At 29.0% G+C, this 23,623-nt stretch overlaps 1 protein-coding gene and 1 non-coding gene across 2 annotated transcripts in view; one reads left to right on the top strand and one right to left on the bottom strand.

The window, feature by feature from the left end:
- Positions 1-422: 422 nt before the first annotated feature.
- Trnal-uaa lies at positions 423-506 on the bottom strand. Its single transcript has one exon. It is a non-coding gene; the product is annotated as a tRNA-Leu (tRNA).
- A 14,807-nt stretch (positions 507-15,313) lies between these two features.
- Positions 15,314-23,623, top strand: part of LOC123299000 (disheveled-associated activator of morphogenesis 1) — a 103,609-nt gene continuing 95,299 nt past the window's right edge. Inside the window, exon 1 of the mRNA XM_044881109.1 lies at positions 15,314-15,525. Coding sequence (XP_044737044.1) covers positions 15,505-15,525 — 21 coding nt within the window. The 5' untranslated portion in view covers positions 15,314-15,504. The remainder of the gene's footprint in view (positions 15,526-23,623) is intronic.

Here is a 23,623-nt window from a genome sequence, read left to right as displayed (position 1 = left end):
TCTTCTATTATAACATCAGGAGCGGCAGTTATTTCATTTGGGTGGGGTATTTAAATACTTATAATATTTACATTCATAAAGACAAATTATTTTTAAATACTTTTGTGGGTGTACAAAAATGTCTTATTATAAGAACACGACATTTTTATCTGTATCATAAATTAGTTAATACATACATATACCTTCACTCGAGTTTTGTTTGTCAATTCAAATACATAGTCGACCTTCAATATGTCGAAGACCTCTGTACAATAAGGGAGGTCATTCCTGATTAAGCTTGGGGGCGTATTTTTTTCGTCTCTAGGCGTTATATGCGTCCACAAAAGAAATGTCTTGAATTTGTTAATAAATATTGCGAGGGATTACATAAAATTGGGGTGTGTTTAATTAAATTTAAAAAAAAAAGTTAATAAAAAAGACACTGTCAGGTGTGGGGTTCGAACCCACGCTCCCGTTTGGGAACCAGAGCTTAAATCTGGCGCCTTAGACCGCTCGGCCAACCTGACTTCATGATGGCGGATCAACTTTAAAACATTGATTCAAATTAATTTTCCCCAAAATAAAAACATAAATTTTACAGCACAATAGCTCAAATAACTTTGATCAAATCTCAACAAATTGAAAACAAAGCATCTTTAATTCGAGTCGTATAATAACAGGAACTGCAGTTTCTGTTATTCGATGTCACTCTTATATGCCAAAGTTATTCGTTTCGTAAAAATTCGACTGTAATCTTTTACAGGCATCGAATTTAATCTAATCTATATTAAGTAATCAACATGAAATAAATAAAAAACTGACACGTGTTCTAAATTACAAAAAATTTACATATGAATCGAAAACAAAAATTAGAATTTAAAAAAAAAGTTGTTTAGATTTTCGGATATAATTATAGAAATGTATCTAAATATTTATTGATGTAAATGCCTTATTTACAATGTGCACCAATTAAAATTATCTCTTTGTTAATCTCAAAACAAATTCGTATTTATTACAAAATTTTGTCATTTGAATGAGTAAATTATTATGGGTGGCAACTATTATTATGATTGTAGATTTTGATTCTCATTTCTTTAACATTCCAAAAATTAGCCTAAATTGACTTTCAAATTAGTATAGAAATATAAATGTATGTATCACCAACTCGGAATTTCTACGATTTAGAATACCTATGACTACATGGTATAGTTAACAATAAAAACAAGAAAAGCTTTGAAATTAGTTAAAATATTGTATGAAATCGATTTTATCAAATAGTAAAATGCAATTTATAAAAATGTAGAAACGTTTGGAAAAATATCGTTTCTTTCTTTCCTAACAGCTTAGTTTATTGACATCTTTATCTTTATTTAATTGGTATACAAAACTATAATTTTTTTGTCTAGATTATTGATTTAATATTTAGTTTATGTATTGATGGCCATATTTTGCATTAAAACTACCAGTTATGAGAAAATCGTGCTCTATAATTTGAGGTCGTTCTCAAAAAACACGTTATCTTTCTTAGGGTCATTTTTAAATCCCGTATATGCATTCTATTTAATGCCATTTATAATCAGAGAAATTTTTTATTACCCCTTACGGTGTTAAATTTATAGATTTGAGCTATTAACGTTTGGGTTTTTAACATCCCATATTGAAGTGGGTTTTAAAGGTATGCTTTATTATGCAACAAGGCTGATTTTCTTAAGAATAATTTGAAAAACTAATATTCATTAGTTCAAAGCATGACAAATATTTTCCTATAAAGAAAATTATAACAAGCGGCACTCGTTTTTTGATAAAATTCAGTTCAATCGATGAAATGAATGGCATTTGTTTGTTGTTATTTCTTCTAAAAATGGTTTTCTCCAAATCTTTAGGCATCAATATTTCAAAAACTATGGTATATATCGAAGAATTTTGCTCCAACTTTAAAATTTGAATCGTAAGTCTCAAATATTTTTATACACTCATTTTTTTTTGGGAACGTTTTAAGCACCGGTACGCAATAGGAAATATATCTCTTAGAAAACTCATATTATTTTTTTATTGGGTACACATAGTAAAAAACCCAAAGAAATAAAAAACATGATAATAAAATTAAAATAACTTTTTGACTGAAATAATAAATATATTTGTCATATAAAATATTATGTGTTATGGTTGTTGGCATCAGATTTTATTATAATCGTCATAATTAAAATAAATTTTTTTTTTCTTTTTAGTATCATAAAAAAGAGCTTTTGACTTTTAAAATATATATTTAGTATGTAAACTTGCATGTGTATATAAAAATATACAATCTTTATAATATTTATTATTTTTTTTAAAAGCTAACATTATGCAGCTGGTTCATATACTTTAAAATTAGATGCATAGGATTTTTTTATTCATTTAGTTTGACGTCATTTTATAATTGTGGCATTTCCTTATTTCGTGCATAAAATAATATCATTTTTATTTAAGTATACATATGGGAAATTTTATTATAACGGATGGTATTACTTTCGATCAAACTTAGCCAAATATGGCATTTAAATCGTAGAAAGCCAATTTTGAGAAACATCATTGATCGTCAATCGCATTCGTATTTTTATTTCTTAAAATTTTTCCATCCAGACCTTAAATAAACAGATACATATTAAGAAACCATAGTAATTTACAACAAGAGTAAACTATACTATAGTATATAGAATTTAAGCGTGCTTATGACTGCGTTATTGACTGATTGACGTCATTAATAATTTCCTCAGGCTTCTATCATATTGACTGCAAAGGACCCGGCAATATTAGATAGGGAAATGGCTTTCTGTGAAACTTTTTTAAACCGTCCCAAAAATGTTCTTCGGATCGTTCTGATCAAAACTCTCTCACATCCACAATATTTTTAATGAATACTTTTCGAGCTACGGGCTATAACGGTTGGCTGATAAGTCCCCGGTCTGACACATAGATGGCGTCGCTAGTATTAAATGCATATTATTTTTATATAGTACCAACCTTCAAATGATTCGTGTCAAAATTGGACGTCTGTAAGTCAATTAGTTTGTGAGATAGAGCGTCTTTTGTGAAGCAACTTTTGTTATTGTGAAAAAAATGGAAAAAATGGAATTTCGTGTTTTGATAAAATACTGTTTTCTGAAGGGAAAAAATACAGAGTCCGGAAACTCATTATCAAGCCAAGTTTTTGCTTCCACTGTATTTTTTCCCTTCAGAAAACAGTATTTTATCAAAACACGAAATTCCTTTTTTTCCATTTTTTTCACAATAACAAAAGTTGCTTCACAAAAGACGCTCTATCTCACAAACTAATTGACTTACAGACGTCAAATTTTGACACGAATCATTTGAAGGTTGGTACTATATAAAAATAATATGCATTTAATACTAGCGACGCCATTTATGTGTCAGACCGGGGACTTATCAGCCAACCTATTATAGTGATAAACGTAATAGTCGTCAATCAAAATAGTGATTTTTAAAATAGTACACGTATTCCGTTTTAAATGTGTGATATTTCTGATATCAGTTGAACAGAACAGGAGCAATGTCACCCCTCTCTTAATGTCGACAATCTCTAAAACATTGTCAAGATTACATATATGATTTACATAACAAAAGTTTATCAAATTTGCATCCGGTTGTATACATAATAAAAATAATAAAAATAAAGAATTATTATTATTATATTTTAAAAATAAATTTTATATCGAACGAGAAGTAATAATAATTTATGAAATTTGATCCATTATTTTGGCTAGAATATTCAGTACCAAAATATATTTGCTTATTATATTTATAAAACGCCTCCTTCATTTTATCCAAAAAAAATCTTTGTAAAGAATTTCAATTATTTCCCACATCCAAGAATTCAATATTTTTGATACATTTAATATTGTTAAAAAATTTCTGGGTTGGGTTTGCAGAAACATTTAAATACTGGCCAATTTTCCAGAATTACTTTTTCTTTACTTTAAATTAAAAGTACAAGGCTTTGTTTTTAATTTAATGAAATTGAAACTTCCTCTAAAAGTTTAATATTGAAATCCATTCTTTTTTCAAAAGCCGTAAAATCAAACTGATCAAAATTTTGTTTTGTAGTAGAAACCCAATTTATGACATTTTGAAAATGTGATATAAAATTTTCAAAAATATATATAACATAAATTTTCTAATGGCCATGAAAAATACACATATATGAAATTATATAATTCACAAATTCTACAAAAACAAGAATACTACAGTAAAACCTGATAACTCAAAACTCGAAGTCTCCAATGAATAAATGAAAACATGTATGGAAATTGATGGGGTATTCAAGAAATTTAAGCCTTTTGAATCTATCAAAAAAGTATTTTTTAAACCAAATTTTCATTTAATTACGTTTAAACTCCTAGTTTTGTTTTCATGAACGAGAGATACCTAGCTCAAATTTTCTCTTTTTCTGATTTAGTGTACGCTACAGTTCAATTACTAAAGATATTATAAGTCGATTTTGAGTTAATGAGGCTTTACTGTATTATTATCAAAAAAATACCTTGAAATTTCTTTACCATAATCAATATTTTATGTATTATTTTATGTGATTAAATAATTTTTTGTTTTGAAAATATAAATATTATTTTGATTTTTTAATAATTGTAAAATTTAATGAATCGCATAAAAATTGAAAAATACGTGTTTTTTCATGCAATAATTAAAATACTGAATAAAAATCTTAAAATAAACAAAAAACAAATCGCAATGAAAGGGACTTTTATAGACAAAACCAAATACTAACTTGCTGATTAAGAAAGTTGTCGTATTAGATTTTCTTGTTCATGGATTTTATCATTTTCTGATTTAATGATTATATGTGTATTTTTCGAGATATCTCCAGAACTGTTCCGAAATTAAAGCTTTTCGTACACGATTTTATGCGATGTATCAAAAACTCTTCACTCAATCTTTAAATGAGCTCCACTTTTTAATTTATTGGATTAAAATTCGTCTACATATCAAGTTTCATCAAATTCTGAAACATAAATGTCATTTTCTCGATGTTTTCAAAGGCTATGAATGTACCACTTAAGAATATTCCATTCGACGATTGTTCGGGTGTCTCACAATATCTCAGAAACTTGGTTGTTTAATTGCAAACCAACGGTTCAGTAGTTTCAAAATGAAAAATGAAAAATAGAAGAGTATAAAATTATTAACTAGTCAAAAAATGCTCATGCAAAGTTTATATTTCTACTTTAAAAAATTTTGGAATTTAGGATGAAATATCGACTTCATTAATGATTTCCCCAACTAGAAACTTGATACAGGAATAACTCCAAAACACTTTGAGATACTTTTCCATAGATGAGAGTAATAAATATGGCACAAATATCTAAATATGTCCAAATTTTGATTACCCATTAATTTATAAATAAAATTAATAATATCCGTTACATATTAAGTAAATAAAAATATATTACGAATATAATAATAATTATAATAATTATTATTAATATATAAAACACACGCACAATAAGCTACAACAACACATTACGTATTGCACTTTAATAATAATGAGTCATTTGATTCGCCATTTATATTTATAAAATCGAAATGAGTATAAAAATAATTAGAACAAAATTATTAATTCTATTTTTTTTCCATAATACTTATTACTCGCATGAACATTATTTGCATGACTCAGTTTATTATAAAAATGTTGGAACATTATTCAGTTTTGAGGGTATGTTCAACTCATATGAAAAATGATCCACATGCGGAAATTTGCCCTACAAGCTGACAAGAATAGCTTACAAACAGGAAAATATTCAACCCATCCTTAGAATATTCAAAAATATTTCGAAAATAGTGTTATTCGTTTTAAGAATTTCGATAATTTTGAGAAATTCTTGCGCCTTCAAATACTACTTGTTACATTATCTTAATAGTATACAAGAAGAAGATTTCACTCGACTATTTGCTCACTCATGCTTTCGAGAAGTAGGTACTAAAAATTTTGATTAAATTAGGATAATTTTCACAAAAATAAGTAAACGATTTTAACGACCAAGTCTTACTCATAGGCAAAAATCCTGCTTTTTATGAAACTAATTTTTACATCTTTTTCAAGTTGTTGGGAACTTGCAGACCGGTTTCCACTTATTTTGAGTACTCTATCAGCCAATTAATTGATAAATTAAGAAGCAAATATAAAACTGTTAAGATTCCTTTATATTAGGATGAAAATTATGGGTAGATATGTTGGCCACCTGGTGATTTCTAATTTTTGTTTGCTAATTACTCTAATCTCTTTCAGTAGGAAAAAATAGTCTAATCAAACCTGTCAATGTCTCCCAGCCCATTTACTAAAACTAAATAATGATATTTTAAAGGCAAATGAAGTTGAAACGGCCGGATTTCCTAAATCGAATAAATGGCACAAATCGTATAATTTCTTTTGCCTAATATGCACTAAAAGGTTCAGTTTACGGCGAAAGCATGGATATAAAAACAAAACGTGATCTAAATACGGGTTGGAGTGAAAAAAGAATGATTATTCGAGTAATTTTTGTACTTACTTATTTTAACTAGTCAATAAACATGGTTTGCAATGTTATCACAACATAAATTTTAGAACTGATAATTTCACAACGATAACATTATATTGGTATTCACACAATTTCTCCGTTTGAAAAACCCCTGTAGTTATTTCCGGTACAGATAAATTTTATAGTCCGCTTGTATCCTGATTATGTATAGATACCAAAAACATTCAATAAAACCGCAAATTTTTTTAAACTGTCAATATGTTCATAATCTTCAGAGTTTTGCTTTATTGACTAAAATTACAAAAATTTTTCGAGTTAAAAGTAATAATTTTTTAAGAATATTAGATATCTTCATTAATGTTCAATAATTTGTGCTCGAAATTCTATTTGACCACTTAGGTTTAGAGAAAAAAGCGAAAAAATTAGGAAATCCGTATTACAGTTTAACATCCATGATTGATTAATTAATATTATTCCCAAAGGAATGTGAACAAATAATTTCTAATATTATTATGATGTCTGAGGAAGGTTAAATTTTGCCGAAACGTTGCTGAAATGAAATAATATATTGAAAAATAAACATTATTATTTGAGTACATTCCTGTGAGAAAAAAATATTAATTAAAGGAATTTTTATAATTTAGTTTTGGAAAATATAATGTAGCAAAATTCTCTTAAAATCTTGCAGACTATTAAAATCTTTCAAACGCTTTATCTAGCGTGTACCTTTTGTGTTAACCACTTTGTATTTGTTAAAGTGCTAGAAAAAAACAACTAATTAATATACAAATATTGATTAAATAAAAACACGCGAATATATTCACTACTGTTTTCGGAACCCCCGCAGCAACCCAGCAACCCTTCAAAAAATAAAAGTATTTAGAAACAAATATTTATATGAAGGGGTTCCATATAACATCGGATTACATTTAATAAAAGAAAAATAATACAACCCTCTTAGTAGAATTCTAAGAAATACACAATTTTTGGAGATTGACATGTCTTTGATTGGCGCCATAAAGAAAATTACATGTCTTCGTTCCCTTTATTTTTTTTTTGTTTGTTAGCAAATTTGATGGATGTATCAAAACCGTAAGAGATTAGTTTTGTTTAACACTTACAGTGGGGTAAAGAAAGGTGGTGTTTAATCATACCACAAGGAGTTATTATAGGATATGATTCATAGCCTCTTGAAATAGAATAATTAAGTTCAACGTGTATGTTTTTGCACGCTTGGAAACACTCGGTTAAATGAATTAAAATATAGATGAAAAACTTCTTAAACTTTGTAAAAATACGGTGAATCCAAGCATATTACGGAGGATATCACCGTCAAAAGCCAGCTGAGGATTGTTAATTGCAGAATATCTAAAATTTGCAATTTTATTTGCCAGATATTTGTTTATTACCCTAAGATTTCTTCGTCTTTTGTGCTCCCTAGAGAAGTTCGAAACGTTCCTAGAATCGATACCATTCTTCTATCAATTTTTTGAGTATGTTCTTCACTTTTCAAAAATTACTCTGCTGCTTACAAAAAGAATAAGGGATAACCTTTCAAAAGAATTGGACATAATTTATTTGTATTCAAGGAATAGCCACAGGGAGTGAGGACAGAGGATAATTGCAAAAGTTCAGGAAATGAACTTCAATCCACCAAAAACATCAATTTTCGACAAACCAGCCCTCAATGATTCTTGATTCTTCCTCGCTCAGTTATTATTTGGGAAAAAAATATACAAATTGAAATCAACTTGACAATTTTTATCACCTTTTTGTGATGGGAATGAATTATATATAAAAAAAAATATACCTGCATCCCTTACTTTTTATCCTCCAACTACCTTTCTAGATAGACATGTAGAAACTTATGAATTTTTAAAATTGATAAACATCTTTTTATTGATATGCGTCGAAAGATAATATATCCATCAAATATATAAGTCATGGTTGAGAAAGGTAACGAATGGAAATAAAATTCGCTTCTTAGAAGGGGAAAAACATTCGTACAGTATAAAAGTGTATAAACCTATACATTTTTTAAATATTCATCTATCGATTGTAAATATTATATTTAGAAATGGAACTTTTTGCAAGTTTGCCTGGCTTGCAAACACATTTTTATACCATGTATATATGAAATATACATAGTATATTAAGTTTAGTCCCAAGTTTGTAACGCTTAAAACTAATGATGCTAGGAAAAAAATTTTGTCATAGGTGTTCATAATATCACCTAATTAGTCCATTTCCGGCTGTCCGTCCGTCCGTACGTCCGTCTGTGGACACGATAACTCAAAAACGAAAAAAGATATCGAGCTGAATTTTTACAGCGTACTCAGGACGTAAAAAGTGAGGTCAAGATCGTAAATGAGCATCATAGGTCAATTGGGTCTTGGGTACGTAAGACCCATCTTGTAAACCATTAGAAATAGAACAAAAGTTTAAATATAAAAAATGTTCCTTATCTAAAATTAAACAACTTTTGTTTGAAACATTTTTTCGTAAACATCACTGTTTACCCGTGAGGGCGCCAATTAGGCGGAAATTTTATAATATGTACTATACTTGATTATCACTTATGTATGTGTCACATGTTTGTATGTGTAATGTGATAAAGAAATCAACACTGACTATGCATGGTATTTCAACAATTAACTCAGTCAATTGTTTGTTTTCACTTGTTTAACGCTAAAATTACAAGTTTCTAGAAATCACATGAAACAGTGCATTTTTAGAATTTGAAACTCTTTTATTGCATAGAATTGAAATTTAAACTCACATACGCTGCTGTCATTTATTACTTTGGTCAAAAATTCATTTTGATAAAAGCGCTATTTTAAGCCATACTTTGATCTCGACAATACTTCTTCTTTAAAGTGATCTTCAAACTCGAATTGTCCAGAAATCAACTACAATTTGGTCTTTATGTCATCACACATGATGTTGAAATATTTGAAAATTTTTTTATGACAATTTACAAATATTTCGCAGAAAATTCTCCACCGTCACAACCTGATTTATTACATCCAGACTTAAATATTTATGACTAATAAAAAATGCATACTAAAACTTGGTAACAAATAAATACCTACCGTGAAAATACCACAACACAATAAATTGCATGTCTGGAAAATTAAAACACGCTAACGAGAACTATCCATCCCTTCTCCATATGGATTTAATGGAAAGGAAAATACAATAGGAAAAATCATTAAAAGAGATATATTATTTTCCAATACATGAATGGTTTATTGTTGTAATTGAATACTAGTTTTGCGACATACAACTTTTGAACGGCTGCATATAATTACCGCACTGAATGTGCAATTAAAAAATGATCGGGATATTTAGAGTTTTTTCAGCAATTATAATTAAACTAGCAGATACCCGCTCGCTTTGCTGGGCAATTTTGCCTTTAAAAACAAAGACTATCACGTTATAGCTCTCATTTATCCTCCCTTTTGTTCCCGACTATATGGATTTTAAATTTTTGGTGGGAAACTAACTTTTTTGTAAATGAAGTTGCCCATGATACTCTCTGACATTGTAACTTCCTATAAGTGCAATCATTAAATTAACCCGATTTTTATACTTTTTGGATCAAAATTACCCCATCCACCAAGTTTCAACAAATTCGAGAACAAACATTTTTTTGCGTTTTTCTTGATTTTTTTCAAAGGGGTTCCTTAAAAAAATTGAAAAAAATCGAAAATTTTTTTTATCGCCAATTTCGATAAAACTCAGTTTATAAGGTAACTTTGACCCAAAAAGTACAAAAATCGGGTGCATTTGATGACTGGTCGAATAGTTTTTGAGATATGGAGTAAAATCAAACCATCTAATCCTGACCATCTCTGCTGCAGCGGATGCTATATATTATATAAAAAATAAAAGTTAATCTTGATAATCCGATACATACATACTCCCATTTGTACGGTAATCTTTTTAAGTATTTTTATCCGGTTGCTAAGTAACCATAAAATTATAGACACAAAGGATAATGAAAAATCTGTATAATCATCACAATTTTCTATATAGTAACAACATATACGAGATAGTTTTTCCATTGAAAATAGATAGATACGTGTAACAGACTTTAATTGCATTAATAATTAAAAAATTTATTAAATTTCATCTATTTTTTGTTGTATAAAATTTTAATCCTTTTAATAATCCTGTTTTGCTTGTCTGTTTTGTTATCCTTTTTTAAAGTTAAACTGTTTTTATATAGTTTGTTTGACATTAGCATGTCTTATGAAAATTTAAAATACGTATTGTAATTTATAGTCAAGTTAAATTGATTTAATTACTTGAACATCATGGAAACTTTTCATCAAACATTTTTCTAAACGTTTCTACGATTTCATCAAAGTACGATCATTTCACTATTTCATAAGATCAATTTCATTTAATATCTTTAATTAATTATAGATGTTATCTTGATTCTTTTTTTAATTGTCCCGTGTTTCCTAAATAGTACCAATACAGAGTTGCTGAAAACATACATTTAAATTTCTATACTAATACTCTAATCATTTGGTTAAAAAAAGGGGGTTACATCGACAGTTTTCCGAGAGTTTTGAAAATGAGTGATTTTATAGAATTTATCTCGTATCCTTGCAGCCTGTGCTGCTATATTGGAAAAATGACGTCGAAAAGCAGTTTTTTGACGATATCTAATTTCCGAGTCATTTTACGAGGACAAAATAAAAATATAAAATTTAAAAAAATTTCCTACATTTTATGTCCAGACCAATTTTTTTATAAATTAAATAGTTTCGGCGTACAGGCGCTACAAAGTGTAAGCACCCCTTCTAGCGAGTAGAAAAATATATGTTGAAAATTGAAAAAGTTGAAAGTTTGGTAAATATGTCTACATTCCTCCTAAAATTTATGTTATTTCAGAAAAATACCATTGCAAATAATTTTCTAAATAGTCGGAATATTTTCACAAAACTTTTACCTACCTTTTGTTTATAAATCCAATTAAAAGAGATTTCCTATTTCAGCTCATAATTCTGTCTTTCTTCTACAAATTGTATTCATTATTATTACTGCACGAGTCAAAACTAAATATGCTATGATATTTGTGTGCGTTCAAGCTTTTTGTTCGACATTATATGTATAAATATCATATAGCTTTTAAAGCGTGTGTGTGTGTATAGTTTTCTAGCATCTGCATAGTTAACATTTGATATCCTTCCTCGAATGCATTAGAAAAGGATATCAAATATGATATTGTGGTAATAAGCAAGCGTACAATATTTTAAATATTTATTGGATGTAACAAGAATATCGTGACATTCACTCGCTTACAAAGTTCAATGTTAAAAACTACTTAGGCAAGAGAAAGAGACATGAACACAACTTTATCGTCTACGCAAATACGAATCAATTTCAAAACAATCGTCCTCTCCTATTCCTCGACATTGCTTAAATTACTTAGAATTTCTAAATTTCTAATAAGAGTTTCTAACCTACTTCGGCAATTTTCCTTCTTGAAAAGTTTACTTCGAAATATAATGATTACAAAACTTTTTTCTTTATTCACCATTTATATCAATACAAAACAGAAAGGTCTTGACAAAGGCATTGAATAAATAGATGGGTATTGGAAAACCATAGTAACTTACAACAATAATGTTTAAATGTATGAATAAACTGTCTAGTAATAAAAATAGCTCACTCTTTTTTTTAGATTAAAGCTAACTTATACCTTAACCTTGAAATATTTAGACAAAATTCTTGTAACATCCTGTATAAATATACACAGGACTTGACTATATCTCATCGCATTCTGTACACATATATAAATATATCTATTCCGCTATTAGGGCGTGCCACCCTTAAACGCAATGAAACCGTGCCCTGGCTCAATAAGCATCAGCCAGACGTAGGGTCTCTCTCACTTGCTTGTGTCATTCACAAATGTCAGGGTTATGTAAAAACGAAATGAAAATGGGGTAGGTTTTTTTTTTTGTCTTAATACATAATTTTTCTCATTACAAACCGCACAATTGCATGTTTGGTCGAGTGTACAAGATTTTTATCTTTCTTTTTTGAACCCCTAATTTTAAACCATTTAAGATGGCACTCAGTCAGTATAAGTACCTATTGATCTTTTTTTTAAGGGGGATCAATTTCAACGAAATAAAATTCGCACAATTAGGGTGTGATTTCATTACTTTTTCTCAGAAAAAATTCACTATGATTTAACGGACTTGTAGAGATATTATTATTATTATTTTTTTTTTTTTTGATTTTTTTTTTCATAAAGGCAGTATTAACGGGGTCTGTCACTGTTTTTGAAAAATTATATTCATTCAAAAAGTATTTTTTATTTTAAAATTCCGGAAATCAGTTTTGGGACATTACATATTTCATGCAGTATTGTGTGTATGCAAAACATAAATGACCAATTCGTTCATGTGCATGGGGTCCAATCAATGTCCCGACTCATTTTTAATTAGAAACTGGTCTATTACGAGAAAAACCGCTTACAAAGGTAAATATTTATACTTCATATCAATATTTTGAAAAATATCAATAATATTTTTTCGATAAACTTCGATTTTTGATCCTTAGCAAAAAACAGTTAGCTTTCATGACCAAAACGCATTATAGCATAACATTCAATTTTTCGATCATACAATAAACGCTGTAATTGGAGCTTCAGAAAAACTATGTTTGAGTAATAAATAAAAATTCTTTGAAATCCACTATAATATAACCCTGACAGAGATTTTATTGTTCGCTTTGCCTGGTAACCAATTTTATGTTTCTAGCAACCTCTGGGCCCGCACTTCTGAGTTGAGACCTTGATATCATCAGACCTTTATACGAGTGCAAAATAGAAGTAGGTTAAAATTGACTTCTAAGATTTTATTACATTGTTGGTAAAAAGAATCGGAGAAGAACAATTTTTCTTGTTAACGGGGAAATTTCTCCAGTGATAAAATATAACTGGACCTCGTGATTACTTTCAGCAATGTCCTGATGTAACTACTTTAAATCCTACTAATACGACAAGTAGTCGGCCACAAAAGGTGAACAAAGTATATTTCAACCCTCAAATACTAAATAAAACATTCATATATCACATTACCAACCCCTAACTAAACAAAAAAACACCTAGGTAAAATAGCATATACCACTACGAACAAGGGATGTATATAATAATACAGAATACTCTCTTCAGAGAGTAGGTATTGTTCAAAACGAAATAGTTAATAGTTGAACGTGGCTCTTGTATACCATGTATACGTCGACAAAGATCGACATACTCAACACACAAGAGATGCTGTCTCTTGTCTCGTCGGAGACGGCATTACGTTAAAACTACTACACATTCAATGCATCCGACAACGACGACGGACGTCCCTTTATTTTATATACAAAATACGATTTAGTTGTTGCTGAAAGTCGACCAGGGTCAGGACTCGACTCAGCCAGAGTGCAGTGCGTTGACAACAATAATATTCACTGAGATATTAAATCTCAAAAAAAATATCCATCATCTGTGTTTAAAAGATATTTTATTTCACGTGAGATAATACTCAGTGCAGCATGTCGTCGGCGCGCATCTCTGACTTAAGAGTCATTTCAGTGACATATAATATACTTAACTGATAAAATATAACGGAACTTACTTACATCTGTACGTCTTAAGTCATAATTGTTTGATTTGTGTGTTTTGTATTGTTGGGAATTAAAATTTGTTTCGTTGTGCGCGCATCAATTGTTACTTGATAACGGAACTTCTAATCCTATTGTATCTAATTTGCTCCAATTCTGTGAATTACTGTGTAATGTTTTGTGAATTAAGAAGATAAAGTTGTGCGAATTCGGGTTAATAAATTGCATTTGTGAGTGCATTTTTGTGTTAGCATAACAAGGAGCCATCTTGCTCACCTAATTTTCATGCTTGCGTTAGAAAAAAACTTGAAGAAATTATAAGTTTTTGAAACAGTCAAACTTCTCAAAACGAAAAAATAGTGGAGTACAAACATCAATTTTTGATATTTGTCTGCTCAACTGATTGATACATGCTGTTGCGAAAAAACTCAGCCCACAAAGAAAATTTAGCAGGGTTTGTTCTTGATATCTAAAAGAATACGACCGTTGTCTTTGATGGGGATATAAGATTTCCTCGCGTTGTTCTGTGACCTTAGATATTTTGTAGGAATATGATTATTTTTAAGATTTTATTTCGTGTTAAATATTCATATTGACTTACACGCATGTACTATTTGCAGAATATAAATAGGGATATTATACATTTACCCTAAATATTGATAGATCCGTCAACTAGACCGTGATCATTCCGCCTTACCTTACAAAAATAAAGACAGTTGATTCAAAATAAAATTGGACACATTCGGAAGATATCCATAATTTTGTATTTGCAATACTTGATATATAAAGTAAATCGTAATCTTTCAATCTTCGAACTACTGTGTATGTTTTTGATTAAAAGAAATTATTGTCCAGGTCTTTAAAGAGATTAATAATATGGCAGAATTCTGCATTCCAATTAGAATTGAATAAATCTTTTTATTTGTGAATTAATTTATTGAGGAAAATTATATGTGTGGTGTTGTTACACTGATAACAATATCAAACTTCCTACATCGTAGTATGTCGTAATCCGTCAATCTGTGAACTACTGTGTATATTGTTGATATATTAAAAAAAAATTTGTTTGCCGGGTTTTTAAAGTTAAAAATATGTTTTTTTAATAAGTTAATTTCAATAAAATTATTTTCAGTGCTTTTTAAAGTGTGTGGTCCAATGTATTAAATGCAGGCCAGAGTATTGATTTATTTTTATTACGTTGTTGATTGAAATATGTGATGTTTAATATTAATAAGCTGTTTTAGGCTTTTTTAAAAGCTCAATTTTTAATGTGTTGAAAAATTTATTAAATTTTAAATGTGAAACTTTATGTGTGTTTTTATCTGAAAACGAGGAACAAAGTTTTGGATTATTTAAGATGAATGGATTTAAAATTCAGGTAATTGTGGAATTATTTTTTAATTTTTTGTGTGTAAAATATTAAGAAACTTTGAGTATGGGATCCCATTAGGAAAGCAACGGTTGAAAGATCCTTTTATTGTAGTTTTTGCCCATGTTTTTCACTTTTTCCCTCCTAAAAGTCGGAACAATAAGCATTTTTTAAAGATCAACTTAATTTGGATTAACGGATGCGGCTTGTCCTACTTACCAAAATTGAATCAGTTTTTTTTTCAATGTCATTGTATCAAGATAATACTTGAAAAATATTTGGTGTGTATATGTAAAATTTAAAAAATTTTCATCTGCGTTTTTTTATATGGATTATTTTTTAATATTTTGTAAATATTTGACAAATTAACATAAAATTTGAAATACCACAGAAATTTTGAAATTTTTGGTAAAATAATTTAACAAAAGTATAAAAATTTGGGTTAATAACAACAGATTAGTAATTACATAATTGTTATTACAATCAAAAATATTTGGTTGTCACAGGTAGACAAAATTCGTGTGTAAACACATTTAACTATCTTGGTTTAATGTACAACAAGTTTCAGGTAATTGTATAGCGAAAAATAAAAATAACTTTCATTTTCCTGATTTTTTGTTTATTTTATTAACCCGGCAGTGGGGAAACCTGAAAGTGTTTTTCTATTTTAAATGGTTTTAAAATGTATTGTTAATACAAACATATTTTGTTCCATGATATTATAAAATTCGAAAATACGAAACGATATTTAAATGGTGGAGGTGCAGGGAAGATATACATTTGACTACCGTCAGCAATATTTTTAAGTCTTAAATTTAAAATCTAGTTCAAGTGAAAACAAACAATTGACTATTTTGTTTGAGTTAACTGTTAAAATGCCATGTATAGACAGTTTTGATTACTGTACCAAAACTTTGTTCATAGCATCAATATTTTTAAGCGGTACAAACTTGGGACTAAACTTAATATACCTTGGTATATTTCATATACATTGTATAATAAGTAAGTCCATCATATATGTATTAATTTAATTTTGAGAAATTTCTTCGACAAAATACATCGAACATTCAGTAAAAAAAACTAATTGACCACAAACATTTTTTTCAAAATTTTTTAAATAGCTTATTAAATAATAATAACTTGTGGGTGCTGATTTAAAAAAAAAAAAAAATCAAGTAAAAACAATTATGAAACTAATTTTATTTCGTACGGTACCGTGGGATTAAAAAGCTGTAGTTCAAATTTTTTTTCAGCTCTGTGAGGCTACATGGAAGCTTCTGATTTCTTTTCGTTTGAATTACTTTTCTTGAAGCTATTACTTATGTATTCTTATTTAAAAAAATATTTTTTTTGATTTTCGAAAATCAAATTTTCCCATCACAAATTCTAAACTTGATTCAAAAAGTATTAAGTTATTTTTAACATTATTAAAATTTAATGGCTCAAAACATTCAAATTCCAACTTTCCAAATCATTCAAAGTATTATTGTTCATTTCTGATTCTTACTAAACTAAGCATTTTCTAATAAAAGAAGTTTAACTGTAATATTATACCAAGTTAAATGAACTAACAGTAACTCATATGCGGTTACAGTAAAAATACGTCATAGATATTCATAGTAAATCTTCAAATTAATAAACATAAAATGACTTTATGAAAATATTAAATTACAAAAAAAAAAAAATATATAGAGACATTAGTTACAAACGTCATGTCATAATACTACAAAAATAATACAAAGTCTGAATTGAAAAATGATATTACTTCTATTTTTATATAAATAAAAAATTATTTATATTTTAAATATAAAATATGTCTCAAATAAGTATCAACAAAACCATTATAATGTGTAATAGGCTTTTGTAAGAGATTAATAGATTTTATAGACTCTCTTTTTTTCCGATACCTAATCGTTAAAATATTTTGAATATATTAGAAATAGTTATATAGTTAAACAAATCTCCTTTTTTATAATATTTATTATAGATTTTATTAATAATAATATATGTGTTTTGAAAATATCACCAAAAGGTCTCTAAAGACTGTACTTCAAAGTGCATAATATTTTTTAATTTCCCTAGTTTTCCAAAAATATTTCAAATTTTTACTATCTCGACCCGTGTGCAATTCCGCTGTGTGTGCAAGCCCCTTACCCAAATGGACTATATGTAGGGAAAAGTGGTCTATAATGATCCCTCCGGGTAAAATAATCCCTCGTTGTTTTAAGTAAACCATTAAAGCCATCTAGTATATTTATCGATATATGATTTCCGCGCGATCAAATTAATCGTTCAACAAAGACTTATGGTGATGTATAAGCTAATTTGTGTTTCGTAGCAAAAATATTAATTTTACTTAAAAAAAAAAGTAAAATTTCTTTTTTTGTATTAGTTTTTGCCGGCTGGCTGTTTTTACTCTTGGCTTTTGTTGACCTTTAATAATATTTTTTTAACACATTTTTATAGGCGATTAAGAAATTTTAAGGTCAATTTTTATGACAAAATTCAAATATGTCGTTACGGGTAAAATGATCCCCTTTATATAAGCTAAAATGATCCCTATTTTATGTGTAAAATTATAATAGATAAAATGATTCCCCATCATGTAACGTATTTTGAATGTGTTAATTTAGATGAATTTACCTACCAGTGATTTTTGTTTTCATACTAATCGTTGATGCAATGTAAAAGAACAGTTAATATTTTATGTGAACTGTTTGATAAAAAAAATGCAACGTGATCATTTTACCCACTATCCTTACAAGGTCGGTCAAAACGATACATTTTGAAAAATATTGAATAGTTCTAAAAATTTGAACAGATGAAAAGAAATTTATATACCAATATTGTAACATTTAAATAAAGAACTCGAAAATATTTCGACGTTGCAAATATGTTGAATAGTAAAATTAAATAGAGGATCATTTTAGACCACCTTCACTTACAATGTGTAATTTTTTTTTAAATAATAACTATGGATTAAAGTCTAAATATGGCCCTTCAATGTCAACCACTTTGTACATATTTAACTTTAAATTGAACTACAATACCATAATATGAACCTTTTATATTCGGTCACCGGTATTATATGAGTATGTTATGGCTTCTAAAGCATGTACAATGAACGCGACATATTCAAAAATAAATTCAAATGATTAATATACTATTCTTAAAAAAATAGAGTTTAATAAATAATAGACTGAGTCGCCGTTCGTTGTTGCACCAGAGAGTATAAACAACGAACAAACGAGTCAAGCGTGCCCATGAATTTTTATTATATTACCTATATATTATATGTGATTGCAACATTATTTGTCTTCTTCACAGAGTCACTGCTCCAAAGTTGAATGCTGCCTAAGTAGCGTTTTTCTTGTACCATGGGAACATAATATATTATAACTAGTTTATTAGAATCATATCAGAGAGAAGAATTATTATATTGTTTATTGGTCTGTGAAGAAGTGAATTAAATTGAAAAATGTTGCTCTGGCAAGTTATACCATCAAGCTGAACCTACGCATCAATTTAATCAAAATGCACTTTTAAAATATGTATGATTATGAAATCTGAAATCTGTAAAAAGCAATTAGGTATAAAGGTAGTGTAAATTTGTTTGCACTTGAATCACTCGAGTAAAAATGGAACTCGGGAAGCATCACCAGATAGTCTAACAATTTTGAGAAAGCGCCGGTATTGAGAAAGGTTCGTCTTTTAAGTTCTAGGTTAGACAAACTTTTAATTGCCCCGCAAAAATTGATTAATATCCGACCTTTTTCATGCTCTAATAAGAAATATTTTGGCTATCCGACACTGTCGATTCTTGTTCAATACTCGGCAAGGCGTGATATACTCAGCCCGACGCCTTGAAATTTCAAAATTTACCATAAATTAATGGACATAGTTTGATCATTTTACCCATACAGTAAAAAAAAGATAGTTAGCCATGGGGACTTTCGAAAGAAGTGGAAACTTAAAACTTTGAAATAACTGGCCTTCGACCTGGCTGAAGCCTACGGTAATGGAGCTTCACAATACCTGAATAATACTAAATAATGCCTCAATATTATTCAAATAGCTGTTCATAGTTCTTGATAAATATGGTGGGAGCGCAAATAAATACATTTGAATAGTCAGATGTAATGTAATATAATAATTTATATGCGTTTCCACCATTTAATTCGTGGGTTTTAATTTTCTTGGTGCGGAACACTCGAAAATAATTTCTAGTGAACCGAATTGTGAATCCAAATCATCCTTGCATCTACTTGAACACACATACAAATTTCATCAAAATCGGTTTAGCCGTTTTGGAGGAGTTCAATTACAAACACCGATAACGTGAGTTGAAGAGAAACTATAGAACAGGCGTGGGCGAGTTATTGTAAGTCAAAGCCACCATTGTTATAAGTTTATTGCGTGCCATAAAGTTTATTGTTTGTCTCTTGCGTGCAAGTCCGTATTGCTCATTGAGGAGGAAGCGAGACGGGTATACGACTCTTCTACTTATCTCAGTTTCTCTAGTAGTAATGTTTCTCTGTCTTCCTCGTTATTATTGGTTGACACTGGTTAGGGTATCACTGTCTTACTCGTATGTTAGATACAGAAGTCTGGGTGGCTTCTTTAAGCCACTTTTGCCCATGGATGCTTTAGAATAATCAGCAATAAAACTTGGAAAAAGATTTTCTATAAATATTTCCGCGTAAGAATACTTATAGAAATAGATACATTTATATTTTAAATCACTGAAAAACTTTTTCGAAGTTTTATTGCCAGATATTTCACTGTTTCTAGTTACTCCACTGATTCGATTCACCCCATTCTTTATTTCATACATATATCCAAGATATGATGTGACATATATTCGTATCTATAAATAACTTCTTCTTCAAAGTGAAATAAAATAACATTAAGAGATCGTGATTATTCATCATCGTAGTAAGTATAAGACTCAAGAAGAAGAGAGTCATTCGTCTGTACAGACCTCAACTTGGTAACTCAACTCAGTCACTTCATTATGACTCATACTTTAAATATAGAAAAGTCAGGTTTTTTATTTTAATAATAAAAAAGAATATTCCATTGTTAATAATATAATATTTTACCTTAATGGTGTTAAATTGTTGTTTGTGGATATTCAAGATTATAAATATATATGCATTTATTACTGCAACGGATTACTTTTGTAGATTTTAGGCCAGGCTTGGTCATTATTTCAGAACGGTTAGAAAATTAAGTGGCTAGTGTCAAGCTCGAGTTTCTTCGTAGCTGGAAAGTTTTCTTTCAAAGCACCTGGAAAATCTTCAATAAGGGATTCTTCTGATGTCGAAATGTCTATATTACCCATACAAATGTAAAACTAGACTTGATGCCATGCCAAAATTTGAAAGTGAAATGAAAATTGATTAAAGAACGAAGAAGTTATAAGCAATGAAAGATTGCATTCAAAGATTGCTCATCTCTTTTTAGCAAAACAAAGTTTCATATGTACTCACTATGGCGATACCACGTATGACGTCACTAGTGGGTGACGTGGGTGAAAAAAAAGGCTGAAGACTGATTGTCGTTGTGTCAATCGCAAAGTAAATGATTGGTTATTGGTGATACTCTTATTATACCATATTCCAGTTTTAAACATAACGTTCAATTTTGAGGAGATAAAGTTGCATATAACTATAACTAATGTACCTTGAATCTAACAACATAATATACCATTGAATATATGGTAATATGTATGCATTAAATTTTACAATTATATACTCTTGTTTTTTATGGATTACCAAGTAAAACTCATTCATCCAGAATCATTAAAATACCAATTGTAGCTGTTGCTGGACTCTCAAAGTGTAGGGTTTTCAATATTTCAATCACATACATTCTATGATCTTATTCAGATACAATCAGTGAGGATGATCCTAGGTTGATAAGCGTGTGTTCCATTATGCGAGGCAGAATATTTATTATCATCTTCTCAAATTTCCAGCTATTTTAAAATGGCTGTCAAATATTACGCTTGGTACTAGTTCTATTGTTACCCCAACAACGGATTACTTTAGTGGCTTAAGTTTGTATACGATTGTTAATGGAGCACAACTGATGATGGATCCGTTGTAACATATATACCCACTTAAGAAGTTGTAAAAGATAAGCCGGTTTACTGCATCATAAGTCAAAAACTACTTGTCGTGTTATAAAAAAAAAAAAAAAAAGAATGAAATTTAATGTGGGTGAACATGTCCAAATTTATTAAGGGTTCAGTATAACTGAATACGAGGTCAACTGGTGATTGGTCGGCCAAGAAAAAGAACAAGTGGGTTTTGATTTCACTTTGCTAAAAATAGGAAAAAAGGCATAACTAGCAGAGTTCGTACATCCATTGCAAAATCACTACAATTTAGCGAGATTTTGAAAGACGTATATATCGACAAATTCCAAGTTTTGGAAAAAAAAAGTGGTATAAGATCTGCCATTTCTTATAGGCTTAATTCAGACTTTAACGTGAAAAGTAAAAAATAAAATACGTACAAAACAATTTAAAACCATTTTCTACGAATGTGTATTCAAACTTTTTGACCTTTTGATCCCTTAAACAATTCATATTTGCTTCAACTTGAAGATTTATTATATATTATATTTATTTTTTTCGTTAACAAGACCAAAAGACCCTCTAGCCTTATAGTTTGTATATATCGCAGCAAAGAATTGAATGCATCGCGTCGTCAGCCGTCACATATTAAGCGCGCTGCAGCCAGCCGGTTACATATTGTGTGTATATAATCACATCTTGGTCGTTCGCCCACGTAATTAAAATGCGTTCGTTCAACTTAATTCATATAATAACGCCATAAAAACTTATTTTTTTGGATTTATTTAAAATTTATATGAATCGACTTCTTTTTTTATAAATTCTTTAAAGTTTTCGATAAAGCAAAACTTCAATGGTAGTCCAGTACCTATCCCGAAAGATGATAGCATAAAATTTAATTTTGCTTATTACATCCAAAATTGTATCCAATTTTGCTAAAGCAAGTATGCAATCCTACTAAATTTGGGTCAAAATTTTCAAATTTGTGATCAAAATTAACCTACCTCTAATAGTTTTCAAGAATGTGGAGGCCTGTTCCCGGAATTAGGCACATAAGTGATAGCTAGCGAAAAATTAACATCACGGCTGATAAGAATGACCCAAAATTAGTGGGTTTCAAAAAAAATTCCAATAAGATCAAATTTAAATGTGTTATCAAAAAAATCTAATTTTTGAACTTAATGACGTCATCAGAATTCAAAAAATTTAATTTTGCTTTATCACATCCAAATTTTATCCAGTTTTGAAAATCCAAGTATGTTATCCTACTAAACTTGGGTCATACTTTTCAAATTTGTGACCAAAATTAATCTAGCTCTAATAGGTTTTAAGAATGTGGAGGACTGGTCCCGGAATTAGGAACATAAGTCACAAAAATGTAAATTTAAAACTTTTTGTCCGAAATGTCCCCAAAGTTTTGATATATGAACCTGTTTTTTTGCCTGTGTGTATACCTACAAAATGCTTACAACTTTGTTGTTATTAAATTTGAATCGTTTGAATACAAAACATCATTTTGTAATAAATATAACAATATTGTTTCCATTTTGTTTATTTTGAAAAAAAACATTATTTTAATCGTTTTTAAATAATATTTATTTTATTTAAAATAAATATTATTATTTTTTTAAATAGTAATTCTTTCAGACATCGATCGTGCATTATCTTTTATTGTAGCTTCATGTTTTATTATTAAAAACGGCCCGAAACGTCCCGGTTGGCCATATTGAAGAAATAAGATTAAGGGGAAATTGTAGGTTAAAAAGAACTTGAATAACGGTTTGTAATCTTAATCTATAAATATTTAAAATTAAAGTCTTGTGTGAACGCCAAAAAAATTGCACCTTTCGAATCAATTATTGTTAATCCTGTTCACAAAAAGACGTGCCGTGGTTGAGAACCTATCTTGTATGAATATAAAATGGTGTGCAAATTTAAAATATGCCAATCAAATGATGTCATTTTGAGGCGGTGGTAGCAAATTATTGCAAATGTTTTGGCAATTATACAACCTGGAAGAGAAAT

The sequence above is a fragment of the Chrysoperla carnea genome, chromosome 4 (assembly GCF_905475395.1).
Source record: "Chrysoperla carnea chromosome 4, inChrCarn1.1, whole genome shotgun sequence".
In the NCBI taxonomy this organism is placed as follows: domain Eukaryota; kingdom Metazoa; phylum Arthropoda; class Insecta; order Neuroptera; family Chrysopidae; genus Chrysoperla; species Chrysoperla carnea.
Note: the sequence above shows the minus strand (reverse complement) of the source record. Positions and strands in the feature narration are given on the sequence as shown.